Below are 16,518 nucleotides of genomic sequence, written 5' to 3'. Positions count from 1 at the left end.
AGATAGGTGCACATCAACCGCGTGTGGCTCTCTGGGTGGTGGGCACCTTGAGGCCTTGAGGGCAGGGCTGGCTGTGCCAGGCCCGAGGTCCTGGCACCACCCTGCAGCCTCTGACGGCCCCGATCTCCCTGCAGACATCAACGAGTGTGTGACGGACCTGCACTCGTGCAGCCGGGGCGAGCACTGCGTGAACACGGTGGGTTCCTTCCACTGCTACAAGGCTCTCACCTGTGAGCCTGGCTACGCCCTGGAGGATGGCGAGTGCGCAGGTGAGGAGGGCAGGCTGGAGGCCCCGCCCCTGATGTGCCCTGCCTCTTGCCCCGCCCTCACCCGCCTCCCACCCCACCCTGCCTCTTGCCCCGCCCTCGCCCGCCTCCCACCCCACCCTGCCTCTTGCCCCGCCCTCGCCCGCCTCCTACCCCACCCTGCCCCTTGACCCGCTCCTGGCCTGACCAGAGCCTCCTCCCTCCCAGCAAGCTCCGAGCACTTGGGTTTCTTGCCTGTGGGAAGACCTCAAAGATGATGGTATTTGGGGCAGAGTGGGGCATCTGAGGATGGTAGGGGGAGGCCAGAGTGTGCTTCTGGGTGTCAAGTTGTTCCCTCAGCATGCCTCAGTCCCCCTGTTTATACACTGGGGGTGGAGCTCCACAGAAGGATCACTTGTGTGCCTTTCACTGGAAAATCCTAGCCTCCTAAGAAGAGGGAGAATTGTCATGGAACCATTTCAACAGATAACTTCCTGGGCTGCTTTTATGTGCCTGGCAGAGTTCTGGATGGCAGGATATGGGCTGGGGTGTGGTGTCCTTGCCCCCACCTCCTGATGAGGGAGACAGGGGCCACCCAAGCAAACGGGGAGGGCAGGAGTGGCTGTGGGCTGGGTGTTACTTTAGGTGGGTCTCCAAAGAGGCCCCCCTTGGAGGTGATGTCCCAAGAATCCAGACCTGCAGAATGAGAAGCTCTGGGGGAGGAGACTCTGGGCAGGCAGAGGGAACAGCAAGTATGAGGGCTTTGGGGAGGGGAGAGATCTTGGTGTGGCCAGAGAACAGAAAGTCTCAGGGGTAAAGGCAGGCTGGGAGTGTGCAAGAAGTGGGACAGGGCTGGTAGGCACCATCGGGGAGGAGGTTTGGAGTCTTAACATTTTTAACTAAAAATGCCCAGAAGAATGTCACCAAAGAGGTAAGACCCACAGAAGCACTCAAGTGTTGCAAACCCTGGAAACTGGATGAAAAGGGACCTGAGGTTGGGCATGAGCTCAGAGAGGTGGATTAGCAAGCCCTACTTTGGGCCCTGAGCCTGGGTGGAGTGAGCTGGGAGGAGAGGTGAGCCCTCGGCACACATGTGTGCACACACAGATCCGGGGCCAGCCCCCCTTTGAAGACTCTGACACCTGGGGAGGGGCGCACCTCCCTGGACGTGTCCCACGCCCCCTGCCCCTCTGTCATCTCGGGTGCTGGCCGCCACCTCCTTAGACCAGAGTAGCTGCAGAGGGGCTGCCTCCTCAGGCATGGTCTTGGGACAGGGGCCACACCCGGTCCACATTTGGGTGCCTCGAACCCAGCACAGGGCCTCTCAGAGACCGGGCTGCTGTGGAACAGTGGTGGAAGCCTTGGAAACCAGACAGGGGAGGGATGGAGGGAAGGACAGGTGGAAGGACTGCAGACAGACAGACACACAGGCCTTGGTCTGGCAGTCAGTGACACTGAGTGAGTATACGCCCTGCCGCGGACTCCCTGTACGTCACCTTTCTGCATCCTGTCTCGGTTCCTCGTCTGTTGGAAAGGCCGGCTGTACCTGCTGCAGGAAGGCCGAGGGAGGGCTCAGTGCCAGCGCTTTGTAAACTGTGGGGTGCTGCACGGAGGTCAGGGGCCCTCAGGGACTTGCTCCATGCCACAGAGCAGGTGGGGACAGCGGTGCCTTCCAGATCTGGCAGCTCCCCCCTCAGTGCCACCTCCCGAGAAGGCTGGACACAGGCCCTGGGGGACTTGGGCCCTCGTCCTCATTTCTGCCTGCCCCGGGAGCACAGACCCTGGAGCAGGCCCCAGCCCAGGGTCCCAGAGCCGTCAACCGTGTTCGTGCCTCCATCCCCCCTGTTTAAGATGGCGTTTGTCATAGCCCCTACTTGCTGGGGTTGTCGGGAGCACCAGGTAAAGAAAGCCCCGTCAGGGTGCCGGGGAAGGTGCCTTCTGCCGCAGAGATGCTCCGGCACTGTGGTGATGGCATCGTTACTACTGGCCTGGGTCCCAGCAGCGAACTTGCTCTGCCACCCTCCCATGATGGAGGAGACCTTTGCAACCGTCATGGTCACGGTAGGGCATGTGGGCAGGGGCCTGCCAGCCCCACTGGCCTCTGACACCCTGTCTCTGTGTGGCAGACGTGAACGAGTGTGAGCTGGGCACGCACAATTGCCAGGCGGGCTTCACGTGCCAGAACACCAAAGGTTCCTTCTACTGCCAGGCGCGCCAGCGCTGCATGGAGGGCTTCCTGCAGGACCCCGAGGGCAACTGCGTGGGTGAGCGGGGGCTGCGGGGGCTGTGGCCGCCGCCGGGGGACTCCAGGAGGGCTCGTGGGGACCTGGCCCCGGGACGCACTTGCGAAACAGAACTCTTGAAATCCTGACCTGTCTGACCTTGGCTGAGTTCCTGCTCCTGTGGCCTCAGTTTACCCTTCTCTGGGATTGGACGGCATGAACGTCTATCAGAGGTTTTTAACCAAGTAGCAGTAAGGAATATCTTTATATCTTGACCTGGTACACACACACGTACACACACACACACACACACACACACACACACACACACACACACACACACAGCTGGAACAGAGTCTCCACAAAACGTTACCCTACTACACGGGATACTAGCTAAAATTTCTGTTGCAGAGGATGTTAGTGAGACATGAGGTTGAGCTCATGCCACACTCATGGGTCAAGACCTGCAGTTTGGCACATGGTGGCCTAGCTGTCCTCGCCTGGGTCTGAGATCTCACACTCTCCCCACCTCTCTTCACCTCCTTCCACAACGCTGCTGGCCTGCTGCAGCCTCACCTTCCCGGGGCTGCTGCTGATGTCGGGTCCAGAGGCGGGGCACCAGAGCCCCTGCGGGACTGACGGCATCTGCAGCAGGCATGGTCAAGGTGGCGCTCAACCCTGTGTGTGTGGTGGTGGGGGGCAGTGAAAGATGCAGGAGGGGTGGAAAGACAGGCAGGTGTGCAAGGCCAGCCGCTGTGGACAGAAACCGGGGTGTGTTAGAAACAGCTTCCATCGCACACCCTTCCCTCACGTGGGCAGCTGGTGGGACAGGTGTCTCCATCTTACAGGGAAGACACTTAGGGACAAGCGGTGTGTTGGCTTTATATGAAGCCTTTCTCAAGGCTCTGTGGGGGTCCCTCTAACCATGCTGGGAGCTGGAGCTGTTTCTGGGATACCCCCTTAACAGCTCCTCACTGTGTGACTCTGGCAGTGGCACAGGGACCCCCCAGGGCTGTGGGCACGAGAGGGTCCCTGTGATCCTCAGCCAGGGTCAGGGAAATGTGAGGCAGGGGGGTCTGCCCGAATGCCAGCAGTTCTTCAGTGATTCATTCATTGACAGCGTTTTCAGAGCACCTACTATGTGCCTGATTCTAGATGTCAGGGAGTTATAGCACTTCACTGAGACATTTTGGAGGAGGAGGGACTAAGCAAACACATTTATAGAAGTGGCAGTTATTCAAAGGTGCTTTGATAAATAATAAGTAGGGGATAAAATCTTAAAGGGGGGCTCATCTACCTAGAATGGTTGGGAGCCTCCCTGAGGAGGTGACATTGGGGCAGGGACCTGAGCAAGAGAGGGAGCCAGCCATGCAAATATCAGAGGGCAGTGTGTGCCAGAGAAGGGGGGGGACAGCATATGCCAAGGCCCTGTGGTGGGCTGGGGGCATTTTGAGATGATGAGGAGGCCAGTGAGGCTGGAGCATAGTGTGAGGGAGAGATGGAGGAGGAGCTTGACAGGTTGGCAGGAAGAGCCAGGGCAGGGGTGTGACTTACTGTAGTTACCCTAAAACTCAGCTTCAAGTTCTAGGGGGGCCACTGTCTTCAACCGCCTCATCAGGGCAGCTGTGAGATTAATGTAGGAAGAGCTCGGCGGGTGCTTAGGTTCTTGAAGGAGAAGGCCCTGGGGTCATAGGACACAGGAGGGGGACACTCATCCCGCAGCCCTGTCCAAGGCTGGTCTGGATCCCCAAACCGGCCACCTACGGGTGTGGCCCTGGACTCAGAAGCCAGGACGCGGGGAGGGGCCGTGCCAGGCTCCCCGTCACCTCCATCCCTTCTGCAGACATCAACGAGTGCACGTCGCTGGCCGAGCCGTGCCGGCCAGGCTTTAGCTGCATCAACACCGTGGGCTCCTACACGTGCCAGAGGAACCCGCTGCTCTGTGGGCGTGGCTACCACGCCAACCAGGACGGGACCAAGTGTGTGGGTGAGGCCAACCACCTCCCTGCCCACCTTCCACCCAGCCTGGGGCTTCCCGGGTTCCTCGGCCCATGGGTGGCCCTGGCCGAGGGGGAGCCTGGGCCTCAGGGTGCCCTGCTCGCCTTCCCCGGCAGACGTGAACGAGTGTGGGATGGGGCTGCACCAGTGCGGCGAGGGCCAGGTGTGCCACAACCTCCCCGGCTCCTACCGCTGTGACTGCAAACCTGGCTTCCAGCGGGACGCCTTCGGTCGGGCCTGCGTCGGTAAGTGGGCCCTGGTGGCCAGGAACCCCTCTGTGGTGTCCCCCTGCGCCGGGCCCTCCCCTCAAGCCGCCTCCTCCTTCCTGCCGGCCCTGTCCTCCGCCTTGCTCTGCTGTTCCTCTTTGCTCTGGTCTCCTCTGCTTCTCTCAGCACGGCCCTGTCACCCTTCTTGCTTGCCTCTTGCTGTGTCTGCCCGTCCTTCTGTCTCTGCCTCCAGCCTCTTTCCAACACTCTTGCTGCGTTTCTCCTCGGCCCCTGGTCTTGTTGCCTCTCCTGTTCCTTGTCCAGGTTCCTCCCTGTTTCTCCTCCTGGGTTTCTGTGTCTCCGTCCTCACCCAGCCCCTCTTCTACCTGGGGGTGGAGGGAGCTGGCTCCCAGGGCCCTTCTGCCCTCCCTTCGGGCCGCCCACCCCCTGCCTGCCACCCGCCCGCAGACGTGAACGAGTGCTGGACCTCGCCGGGCCGCCTGTGCCAGCACACATGTGAGAACACACTAGGTTCCTACCGCTGTTCCTGTGCCACCGGCTTCCTGCTGGCTGCAGATGGCAAGCGCTGTGAAGGTACCGCTGACCCCGACCTCTGACCCCACACAGAGGTCCCCACCATGTAAAAAGCCCAAAGCCCTGCCAGCCCCTAGCTTCATACCTTCCCCAGCCCCATCCCTACCTCACACCACTTCTCTACCTCTGCCAAAGCCCTCCCAGAGGGCCCAGGGTCCGGCCATCTCACACCAGAGGGGCTGGGTTTCTGCGTCGTCTGCACCCCCAGACAGGAGCTCCTTTCAGGCGGGGATGACAGCCTAGCCTTGGCCCCTTAGTAGGTTCTGATCCTGGTCATGATTGCACAGCCTGGGGGTCCGGGCAAGGAACAGAAGTGAGTGAAACATGACATCAGGCTCAGGGCAGCTGGAGAGCCCAGTGGTCATCAAGAGGGAATGGCAGCCACACAGCACCTGGAGATGGTGCTGCCCAGCAGTGACAGTCCAGGCTGACCCGATCTTGGTTTTCCAGATGCTAGAAATGTAGCTCTCTAAGTAAAATCTGCTGGTTTTTACATGTTACAATAGATTTAAACTTCTAAAAAACACACCGTGAGTTAAACCAAGCGTATGAATGGGCTGGACCCTGCCCAAGGGTCAGGCGGTAGGTGAGGGAAGAGGGTGTGGCTCTCTAGCCGCTCCTAGCCTGGAGGCGCTTTCCTTACTTCCCTCCTGGGGAGGGGAGCCTGCAGAGACCTCTGAGCTGGCCCTCCCATGGGACAGCACCAGCCCAGGGGCAGGGCAGTGTGACCAGGCCCGGCTGCCTCAGAGGGCATTTGGAGGCCCCCCCCGGAACAGACCTCATCACATTCATTCCTTCGTCTGTGTTCTGATCACCTGTGAGCCCCTCCTCCAGGCCAGGCTGGGTGCAGCGAGGGGCGGGCATGGGTCTCGGATGGTGTGGCTCATTCACTCGCTTCTTGGTCCTTCTGCCTTCGCTGCCACCATCCTTGCTTCAGGCAGCTTCTCTACACCATCTGTGGCTGGATGTCACCTCTGGAGACCCAGAGATGAAGCCAGTGTGGCCCCTGGCACCAGAAGCTCAGAGCCCAGTAGAGAAGATGATGGCTCGTTTCATGTGAACGCCATGTGTGTTGGGAAATTCTGAGGGGGATCTGGACGTGAGTCAGATGGCGGCCCACCAGGCCCTGCGTGACCGACTTCCCCTGCTCCTCTCCCCTGGCCCCCTCTGCTCTGACCACACCAGCGTCCTTGCTGGCCCTCGAGGGCACGAGGCACACTCTCACCACAGGGCCTTTGCTCTTGCTGTGCCTTCTGCCTGGAACACTTTCCCCAGCTGCCCACATGACTGCAGAGCTGCAGCCTCCCAGACACTCTCCCTGTTCCCTCTCTACTCTTTCCCCACAGCGCTTGCTCCTTGGACGTACTAGTTATTTGATTCATTCAGTTATCCCCCCTCCCCCTCCTTTCCCAACACACATGGGAACAGCAGCTCCACGAGGTGGAGATTTTGTCTTGTTCATGGCTAAGTCCCCAAATTCAGCACAGGCCCGGCACATTGTAACAGCTCAGCATTTCTTGGTTGGATGAGGGAGAGCCAAGTGCCAGCCCTCACCGAGCTCAGAGGCCAGTGGATGTTCCATCTGAGCCATGAGTTGACCTCACACACTCCCACACCATTTGGCTCATGTGCCCACACGTGCAGCTCTGGTTCCTTCCCCCACCCCCCACCCCCAGCCCAATGCAGAGCCAGGCATGAGGATCAGGACAGGCTGGTGAGGCCCCAGAGCTTGAGGGGGTCCTTATTAGCACCTAGATGATGCCTCCCAGAGCCATCTCTACCAGCTGTTATGGCCTCTCAATGGGGCAAGCATCTAGCTCCCCACCGGGGACATCTGAGCCCGATCTGCGGCTGTCTCCTCCAGGCAGCAGGCCGAGACCCCACCAGCAACTCTAGCCCTGCCCCTGCCCCAGCCGCATGCCCCAGGTGGGCTCCTTGCCCTTTTCCGGGCCTCTAATTCCCCACTGGCCCTTAAGAGAGGCTGGAACGAATGGCTTCCCAAGATAAGGCTCTAAGTAAGCTGGGAGCTCAGCCCTCGCCGCTGGGCTGGCAGGACTCCGCCCTGACCACGGGCCAGTGTCCCCGCAGATGTGAACGAGTGTGAGGCCCAGCGCTGCAGCCAGGAGTGCACCAACATCTACGGCTCCTACCAGTGCTACTGTCGTCAGGGCTACCAGCTGGCTGAGGACGGGCACACCTGCACAGGTGACTCTCCTCTGCCCCGGGGCCCCTTCCTGAGAGGCACCCCTTCTCCGTGTGCCAGGTTCCCAGAGACTCCCTGCTGGGCCCGGGACACACAGGACACACAAAGGCTTCAGCCTCACATTAGAGCCGGATTCCCAGCCCTGCGATCTCCTTGGCTATGTGACCTTAGGCTCCTCCTCTGTAAAGTGGAGGTGATGGTCCTGGCCTCAGCAGGATGAAGGATGGGGTTACATACCTTGTCCAGGCCTGTGTCTGGTACCTTATTGGCCCTGCACTGCTAGTAGTAATCATGGAGTGAGCACTGGGAGTCCCAGGGAGTGAGCCCTGGAATGGGAGTTCTGTTTTGCTGTGTGGCCATTGGCAACTCTCTTCCCCTCTCTGAGCCCAGTTGTCCTCATCGTTAAAATGGGCCCCTAGGCTCCAGGGCTTGTGGTAGGGCTGTGGCAGGGCTGGGATGACTGTCCGTGGCTGGGCCCTGTGGGTACAAGGGGTTCACCCGGGGCCGAACCTCTTTCTGACAGACATTGACGAGTGTGCTCAAGGTGCCAGCATCCTCTGTACCTTCCGCTGTGTCAACGTGCCAGGGAGCTACCAGTGTGCGTGCCCGGAGCGGGGCTACACCATGACGGCCAATGGGAGGTCCTGCAAGGGTAAGCAAGGAGGTCCCTGCCCCACCAGAGTCTCGGGCAGGCCCTGAGCAGCTTGCTGTGTGCTTGGAGCTCTGACACCTAGTACATAAACATGGAACGGCCGATGCCGCTAGTGGCCATATTAGCCGAGGTCCGTGTCTGGGTTGAAGAAGGAGACAGTCTTTCTGCTGTTTGACTCAGCTTGGGCTCAGCTGTGGGCCCTCTCCTAGGAGAGGGACAGGGATCCTGAGGGGTGGTCCTAAAAGACAGGAGACCTGTCCAGTGGAGAACCTGAGGAGGTCTCCGGGGTCCCAGTGTCTGTCCCCAAGCATTGCATCTGCTAACCTTGCATGCAGAAAGACATTGTCCCAGCCAGAGCTGTATAGAGCTGGGTAGGGCTGCACGGGGCTTCCCATCACTAAGGATGTACAAACCGGCTAGGCAGTTACCTGTTTTTGCAGTTTGCAGCTACTTTTCTGGATGAAGACCAGGTTCCGTGACATCTGATCTTCCTTCTATGTTGGGGAGTCACAATACTAAGTTCAGTTCCATTGGGACTTACTGAGGCCACCAAATTCTAGGCCTGGCAAGCCACCCGGGGAAGGTGGAGGGGTCTAGAATCCACCTGGGCAGGACACAGGAATATCCGACCCGCCCCCCACCGCTCCCCCGCACTAGAAGTGACCACTCAGGGCTTCACAGCCCAGCCCGCCTGCCCTCCTTCTGGCCTGCGTGGCTGACTCTTCCCTGGATGGTGGGGCTAAGAATCCAGAGTCCCCTGGGTTGCAGCTTTGGTCTACCAAGGCAGGCACTGGTATTCCTGCAGGACCAGGGGTCAGAATCGGTCCTGGGCAGGGTACAGAGTTAGACCAGTGTTGTTCATCCTGGTGGTTGCTACCTGTAAATGGTTCCTGAGATCATTTTGGTAGATCTCAGCTGGTTGGTTTTGGGGGCTTTTTTATTTTTTATTTTTTAATTAGTGAAGAACAAAATATAGGATTGGGTAGGGTGCAGTGGACAGAGTAGATCAGGGAGCACCATGCCTATGCAGACTGTTCCAGTCCATATGTGTATACTTAGTCTAATGCAAAAGGATTCTTTACCATAGGTTGATGCAAAGAAAAAATAAAAGACCCCAAGTGAGGGTAGGTAAATCACGGTCGTGGAGGCCTGGTAGGCTCACAGAAGCTGACCTCCCTGGCTACAAAGCCCTCTGCTTTTTAGTTTAAAAAAGAGTAAGTATGGGCTCCATCAAAGGTAAGAATTTTGCCTGCCATCTGGGTTGTGTGGGACACATGGCTTTATGTTCCTACAACAGGATTTCATTTTAGAGAACAAGGCTCTGTTCCACCTGATGGCAGAACACAGGTGGGGTCCCTTCTCTGAAGTCCAGTCAGACCCTGCAGTGACTTTGCTCTTGAAAACCTGTTCGAGTCCAGGATGGTCTCTCCCCAGCCCATGTCCGCTGGGGTCTGTGGGCTGTCTGGCTAGCCGACGGCGTCTCTGTTGCCACCAGAGAGGGCTCCCTGGGCCCGGGTGCATGGCTGTTCTCACCGGCCCTGGTGCATCTGACCCCCAGCACCCGTCCCTGGCTCTGGCCCCTGCAGCTGCTCGTGCTTGCCCTCATCCCTGGTCACTGCATCCTTCTCCCAGGGGTGGCCCCCCCCGGGTGAGGCCCAGGTCCCCTCTCTCCAGTTCCTGCTGCAGCCCCCACCAGGAGGTTAGGCGAGAGCAATGCCCCAGTGTACATGTGATGCCTTTTCTGCCCCTCCACACTGTCTTGCTGGAAAAGTCTCTGTGCTGTCACAGGGTGGTCAAGGACAGAGCGCGGAAGGGCGGTTCTGCCTGGCCGTGTCCACTTCTGGAGTCACCCGTGGTGCCCACGTCTGCAGCCGCTGACCTTCAGAGCTAAGCGGTGGCCTTCTCTGTGCTCCGTGGTGCTGTTCTGACTCAGGCCAACCACGGAGGTCTCATGGCTCCAACGGGAGGATGGAAGGACAGCCGTAGGAGAACAGAGTGTTCTGGTTAATATGTCACAGTAAATCCTGCCCCTCTTCAGTGGTAAAAAAAAAAAAAAAATGGACAGAAAAATGTGAAGGAATTGAGACTTGGCAGTGTCTCCTAGAATACATACTCCATGCAGGCAGGGCCATGACCCTCATTCATCAGCACGCAGGGCAGCGCCCAGCACGTAGCAGGTGCTTATTGAACACTCAACCCCTCGACTGAACTGAGCGGCAAGTTCTGCTGATACTTGGATGCATCTTTTCCCAGTCTCTTGTTATGCCAACATACATACAGTATGTATATATACAATATAATAGGAGTTAAGATTATGTGGAAAATAACCTTGAATTCTGCCTTTGTTTTGTTTTGAATATATGTAAAGCCCTTATCAGCAGTCCACTCACAACAGGCTAGCTCTTAGCAATGCTATTAGTCTGAGCACTTTGTCCCCCATTCCCTCCCATCTGGGTTGTGGGTGGCACTTGGCTGTCTCAGCTGGGGCTGCAGTGACACCCCTGAGGATATGGCCTTGTCCAGCTCTCCCTTTGGCCTGACCTCTCCAAGAGAGGCTCCAGGGATGAGGACCCCGCAGACACAAGGGGCGAGGACCCTGGGGTCCTAGGGAAGTCCTGTGACAGCTTTCCGTGAGCATGGTGAGGCCAGGCTCCAGGGGTGCTGACCCTTGGCTCTCCTCCCTCCTACTTCAGCACTGGGCTGGCAGACAGCAAGAAGCAGCTCCCTCCCCATTCCCGCCACACCCCTGCCCAGGATCAGGGGCAGGACTTCCTGCTCACCAGTGTGGGCAGCCTGAGTATCGCTGGGGCCAGAGGGGGAAAAGCAGGAGGCCCTCCCTTCATGTGGATTCAATTAATGAACCATCAGGACGATAACCGCGCCCATCCTGGCCCCACTGGCTCCTGCCCTGTTTTCTCCCACTCACCTCTGTGCCACCCTGGGAAATCGGGATCATGACCCAGTTTGCAGAGGAGGAAAGGGAGGGAGGCTTGGAGAGGTGAATGAATGTCAGCTGGTCTGTTGCCACAGAGGGTGGTGGCCAACAGCCTGGAGTCAGCATATGAGGATGGGAAGTGACACCATACCTGCCTTGTGGGGTTGTGAGGACAAATGGGTTAATGAGCGCAGAGGGCCCCAGCATTGGACGGACACCAGGCGTAGACTTGGGATGCAGTTGGCTTCTGTTACAGCTGTCCTGGCGTTCCTGGCACGCTGCTATTCTAAGTAGGAGCCCGTGTGGCATCGGGACTGGGTCCCTGGCTTCCAGCCCTAGTTGCCTGCTGACTGCTGTGTGACCTTGAGCGAGCCTCTGCCCCTCTCTGGGCCTCAGTTCCCTCCTGTGTCCAGCGAGGCCTGTGGCCCTCACTCTACAGGCCTGGCATGAGGATTGAGTGAGGAGAAACCCCTAAACTGGATCAGTGTGGAGGATTGGAGCAAGAAACCAGAAGCCTCCCAGGGAAGCTCCTGATAGGCTCTGTCCCCCTCACCCCAGCAACGGCCCCTGGGGCCTCTCTCAGCTGAGCAGCTAGTCTTCACGGACAGGGTCTCTGGAACCCATTTATTTGATCTTACTTGTCCTGCAGGTTGCCTGTGCACACACACGCACACAAGTTTGCTTCTCTGAGCTTTTGTCAGATATTTATATGTCTCTGCATGTGTGAGTGTGTGTCAGCATCCTGTTTGTGTCTGTGATTCTGTGCATCTGGGTGAGTATGCTTGAGCATTGGGGGCGTGTTTAACCACGTGCCTGTCTGTGTGAGCGTGCACAGGAGGCGTGGGCATGTCTGTGCAGCTTTGGGGGGGCATGCGTAGCTGTGCATCAGAGTCTGTGTTTACAAGTGATGGGTCTGACACTTCCATCCGGCAATACGTGTGGAGCACCTGCTCTGTGCCAGGCACTCCGCTAGTTGCTGGGGACACCACGGGAACCAAGAAAGACACACACCCCTGCCCTCCTGGAGCTCACACTGAGGAAGGGGAGGTTGGACACACAACAGACGGACGAAGTAGCGTGTGTTTCCAAGCAGGACAGGCAGTAGAAGGAGAATAAAATGGGAGGGGGACCACTGTAGGGTGGTCAGGGAGGGTGTCCTGCAGGGGGTGACCCTGAGCTGAGACCTAAAAGATGAGAAGAAGCCAGCCCTGGGAAGATGTGGGGAAAGTGTTTCAGTAGCAGACACAGCATGTGCAAAGCCCCTGGAGTGGGATGGGCATCGGGGTGTTGGAGCAGCGCAGAGATGTCCAACAGGCTGCAGCCCAGGTGGAAGGAGAGAAGCTCAGAGAAGGGCCAGAGGGGTGTGCGTGGAGGGGCTCGGTTTTCATTCTGGGAGCATGGGAAGCCCTCAGGCGACACAAATGATTTATTTTAAAGTGAGGTCCTCAGCTGCTGGGTGTGGAGTGGACAAGGTGGGTGTGTGCGGTGGAGGGTGGTGGGGAGCTGTGTGCTTGCAGCTGGGACCAGCTGCCCTGAGACCCAGGCCTCCAGCGTGGGCTGCAGTGGTTTGGACGAATGCCCCCAGCTGAGGGGTCCCCGTCATCACCCTCCTCTTCTCCCCCCAGACCTGGACGAGTGTGCACTGGGCACCCACAACTGCTCTGAGACCGAGACCTGCCATAACATCCGGGGCGGCTTCCGCTGCCTGCGCTTCGAGTGCCCTCCAAACTACGTCCGGGTCTCCGAAACGTGAGTGCCCCTGCCCGGCCTTGGGCCGGGGACCCCTGCACCCCTCTTGGGCTGCCAGTCTTCACCCCTCCTGCTCTTCACAGGTCCAGACGGCCGGGTCTGTGGTCTGACCACACAGGGTACAAATAAAAGCACCTTGCAGAAAGCTCAGAGCAAAGAGAACAAAGGGAAGACACCTCACAGAAAATCTCAGTCCCCTTTCCCCCACCCATGCGCCCACACACATAATATACTAGCTAGCGATTGTTGTGTAACACATTATCCCAACACATAGCACCTTTCCATGACAACCAGTTCTTATCCCCCGTGGTTTGGAGGGTCAGGAAGCCGGGAGCAGCTTAGCTGGGTGGTTTTGGCTTCAGGTCTCCTGGAGCCGTGTCATCTGAAGGCTCGAGTGGGGCTGCAGGACCCTGTCACTCACCCACGTGGCTCTGGGCAGCAGGCTCCTTGCCATGGGGGCCTCTCCATGAGGCTGCTTGTGATGTGGCTTCCCTGGCACGGGTCATCAGGAGACCAGGTGACAGTCCTTTGTAACCTAACCTAACATTAGAAGTGACATACTGTGCCACGGGCCACACAGTCCAGCACTGCGAGAGGTGGGGGGGTACCTGGAGGATACCCTGACCACACAAGGTGTGGCCACCAGGAGGTGGGACACACCAGACCGGTGACCACACTTCTTCCTGATAACTTCTTGGCATTTTGCCGTATTTCCTGTCCTTTACTAAACATACATTTTCATAAAGCACTTTCGTGTTTCCTGTAATTCAGTTGTCTTCCACTTTATTTTACTTTGTATTGTCCATACTCACGTTTTTATAATTGCAAATGGGACACGTGCTTATAAAAATATTTCCATAACAGAAGTGGGTCAAGTGAAAGCTCTTGCCCCTGCCCCCAGCTGGATGTGACAGCTGCACAGAGGGCGCCCACCTTCCCTCTTACACTGGCACGAGGTGCTGGTGACTCTGCGGTCACACACATGTGCTCAGCTGGGCCCAGCTTGCTGCTTCTACCTCATGGCTGCCCTGTGGCACATTGCCCTGTTTCACTGTCACATAGCCCCTGACGTCCATGTACATGCGTGTCGGGGCATTTAGGGGAGTGTGTCTGGGTGACCTGGACAGGTCCTCCCTTCTCTGGGTCTTAGCTGCCCTGTCTGGAACATGGGGGTGAGAGCAGTGCCAGCCTGGGGTGGGTGTGAGCACGAGATGAGTAAAGGGGTGCATGGGCTTGGCACGGTGCATGGCGTGGCGTAAGCACTGCGTCGTTGCCACTTGTTGCTGGTGGCATGGTTGTCGTCGTGGTGCCCGTGTGGCCGTGTGCTGCCGTGGTACACCAGGTGGGGACTCTGCTCAGAGGATCCTCTAGAGCTGCTGAGCCCTGGCGCCTAAGCAGCATCCATTTTGGAAGCAGTGAGCTTGTGGAGAGTGACTTAATGAGGGAGGGGTGACAGTGGCTCTGAGAGCCAAGAAGGGACAGATTGATGCTGTGCTCAGAAATCAAGCCCTTAGACCGCCCTGTGGGGTTTGGTGGAGGTTCCCTCCTTATTGTCACTGTCATGTAGCATGGCCGAGTCTCGGGGCTTCCTAGGGAGTGTGTGACTTGGAGCTCCAGGTGGGCCAACGGCCCTGGTACTCGGAGAGGCTTCCCCTGGGAAAGGGCAGGCCACCCCAAGTCAGAAGAGGAGACGGCTCCAAAGGAGAGTCAGTTACAGAAGAAAAGGAATTTGGAAAATGGTGAAAAACAGTCAAAACACCGTGCCCAGGGAATCTGTGCAAATGGGAAGTGTGCAAGTGAAAAAACGAGGAAGGCGGGTCAGAATGAAGGGAGGAAGGAAGAAGACAGGGAGGAACGTGTGGCTAAGGGCTGCTTACACAGCATCCCAGGTGCCAGGTGAAGCCCTGCATGTCCATTAACTGACCCCATCCAACCGGCGAGACCACAGGCTATTATCCCACCTCACAGATGAGGAAACTGAGACCCAGAGAGGTAAGGCGACTTAGCAGAATAGAGCTGGCGACGCAGCCGGGCCAGCCGGTCCTGAGCCTGCCAATGAGGCCTGCGCCATGTCTGGGATGGGTGGCCGTGAGGGGGTGGGAGCGTCCCCCCGGGCCCTCTGACCACGCCCCCCCATGCCCCCCACAGGAAGTGCGAGCGCACCACGTGCCACGACTTCGTGGAGTGCCAGAACTCGCCGGCGCGCATCACGTACTACCAGCTCAACTTCCAGACGGGCCTCCTGGTGCCGGCGCACATCTTCCGCATCAGCCCAGTGCCCGTCTTCGCGGGCGACACCATCTCCCTGACCATCACCAAGGGCAACGAGGAGGGCTACTTCGGCACGCGGCCGCTCAATGCCTACACGGGCGTGGTCTACCTGCAGCGGCTGGTGCGCGAGCCCCGGGACTTCGCCCTGGACGTGGAGATGAAGCTCTGGCGACAGGGCTCCGTCACCACCTTCCTGGCCAAGATGCACATCTTCTTTACCACCTTCGCGCTGTGAGGCGCACACGCCTGCCCGAGCGCCCTGCGATGCCCGAGCGCCCTGCGATTCCCGCGCGCGGAACCTCGGGATCCCTGCGCGGAACCGCGGGATCCCTCCGCGGAACCCCGGGATCCCTCCGCGGTGTCCCCGCGCCAACCTCTGGGCCACCTGCCGGCGCTCGCCGTTCTGCGGTCGCTGAACGCTGCATATGTGGGGCTGGGTTATGGTGGTGGGTTTTACTATAACTCTGTAAATTAACTTAATTTTGTTGACCCGTTTCCTCCTGGATTCCCGGGCTTCTCCTGTGCCCCGCCCCATGGGAGGGAGCTTGGCAACAGGAAGTATGCTTAGACTTTGAGGGCAGTTCAAGGTCACAGTAGGTGCTCCATGGGTGGACTCAGAGGGCCGAAGACTGGAAACCCAGCGACCACGTTGGGGTGTTTGGACTTAACTGAGTGGCCTGTCCCCAAAGCTGATATTCTATTTCATATTCCACTGTGATTAGCTCTTTACTTAAAAAACCCATTTTAAGTGGTTTTTTTTTAATTATAAAAGTAGTATGCACACATTGCAAAAAATATATTCAAATAGTACCAAAGGGTTATAAAGTAAAAAAATGAAAAAAGAAAAAACCCTTATTTCGTAAAGTGTTTGTGTTAGATGATGGTATCTGCATGTCTTAGGCGGGTTTGTTGATCAAGATGGTCCTTGATGTCTTATTCAAGGAATTAGCCCCCAGCTGGGAGTTCTCTTGGGGGTGAAGGGATCACAGTGTAAACGGTGCTAGCTTTGGGATCTTTTCCTCATATTTTACTACAACTTTGCCTCCTCCTCCTTCCCCAGAGGTGGCCCCCCGCAGGTTTGTCACTCTGGATTTCATCCGGAGACTGCAGTCCTGGTCCTGGTCACTGGGCTCTGAAAACATCAGGTCAGACAGAGGACTCGGACAGGCCCCCGAAGGCTGAGAGAATTCATCTTTCCTTCGCTGCACCGTGTAGGTTTCTGGGGCTTTGAGGCTGCAGCAGACCAGGAGGGCTGAGAAGGCGCGGGCACCAGGGCCCCAGTCTGAGCCCCCCACACATGCACGCTGCCGCTCACCTTGGCCAGTGGATTTCTGATGCAGGCACTGTGTGACCCTGGGGGTCTTGAACTGAATGTGGTGGGCAGCAGCCGCCAGTGAAAAGCCCGGCTAGAACGGACAGTCTCACAGCACTCCGCACCTGGGG

The 16,518-nt window shown here is 58.0% G+C and overlaps 1 protein-coding gene across 2 annotated transcripts in view; it reads left to right on the top strand.

Moving 5' to 3' along the window:
* Positions 1-15,924, top strand: part of FBLN2 (fibulin 2) — an 85,172-nt gene extending 69,248 nt beyond the window's left edge. For both annotated transcript variants that reach the window (XM_025885752.2, XM_025885751.2), the window contains 9 exons: positions 135-269; positions 2,372-2,509; positions 4,311-4,454; positions 4,582-4,710; positions 5,140-5,265; positions 7,354-7,470; positions 7,992-8,120; positions 12,681-12,804; positions 14,953-15,924. In XM_025885752.2, coding sequence (XP_025741537.1) covers positions 135-269; positions 2,372-2,509; positions 4,311-4,454; positions 4,582-4,710; positions 5,140-5,265; positions 7,354-7,470; positions 7,992-8,120; positions 12,681-12,804; positions 14,953-15,310 — 1,400 coding nt within the window. In that variant the 3' untranslated portion in view covers positions 15,311-15,924. The remainder of the gene's footprint in view (positions 1-134; positions 270-2,371; positions 2,510-4,310; positions 4,455-4,581; positions 4,711-5,139; positions 5,266-7,353; positions 7,471-7,991; positions 8,121-12,680; positions 12,805-14,952) is intronic.
* Positions 15,925-16,518: the final 594 nt, after the last annotated feature.

The sequence above is a fragment of the Callorhinus ursinus genome, unplaced genomic scaffold (genome assembly GCF_003265705.2).
Source record: "Callorhinus ursinus isolate GAN/ISIS: 27379988/994484 unplaced genomic scaffold, GSC_fseal_2.0 scaffold15, whole genome shotgun sequence".
Classification (NCBI taxonomy): Eukaryota; Metazoa; Chordata; class Mammalia; order Carnivora; family Otariidae; genus Callorhinus; species Callorhinus ursinus.
This window is presented reverse-complemented; position numbering and strand designations above follow the sequence as displayed.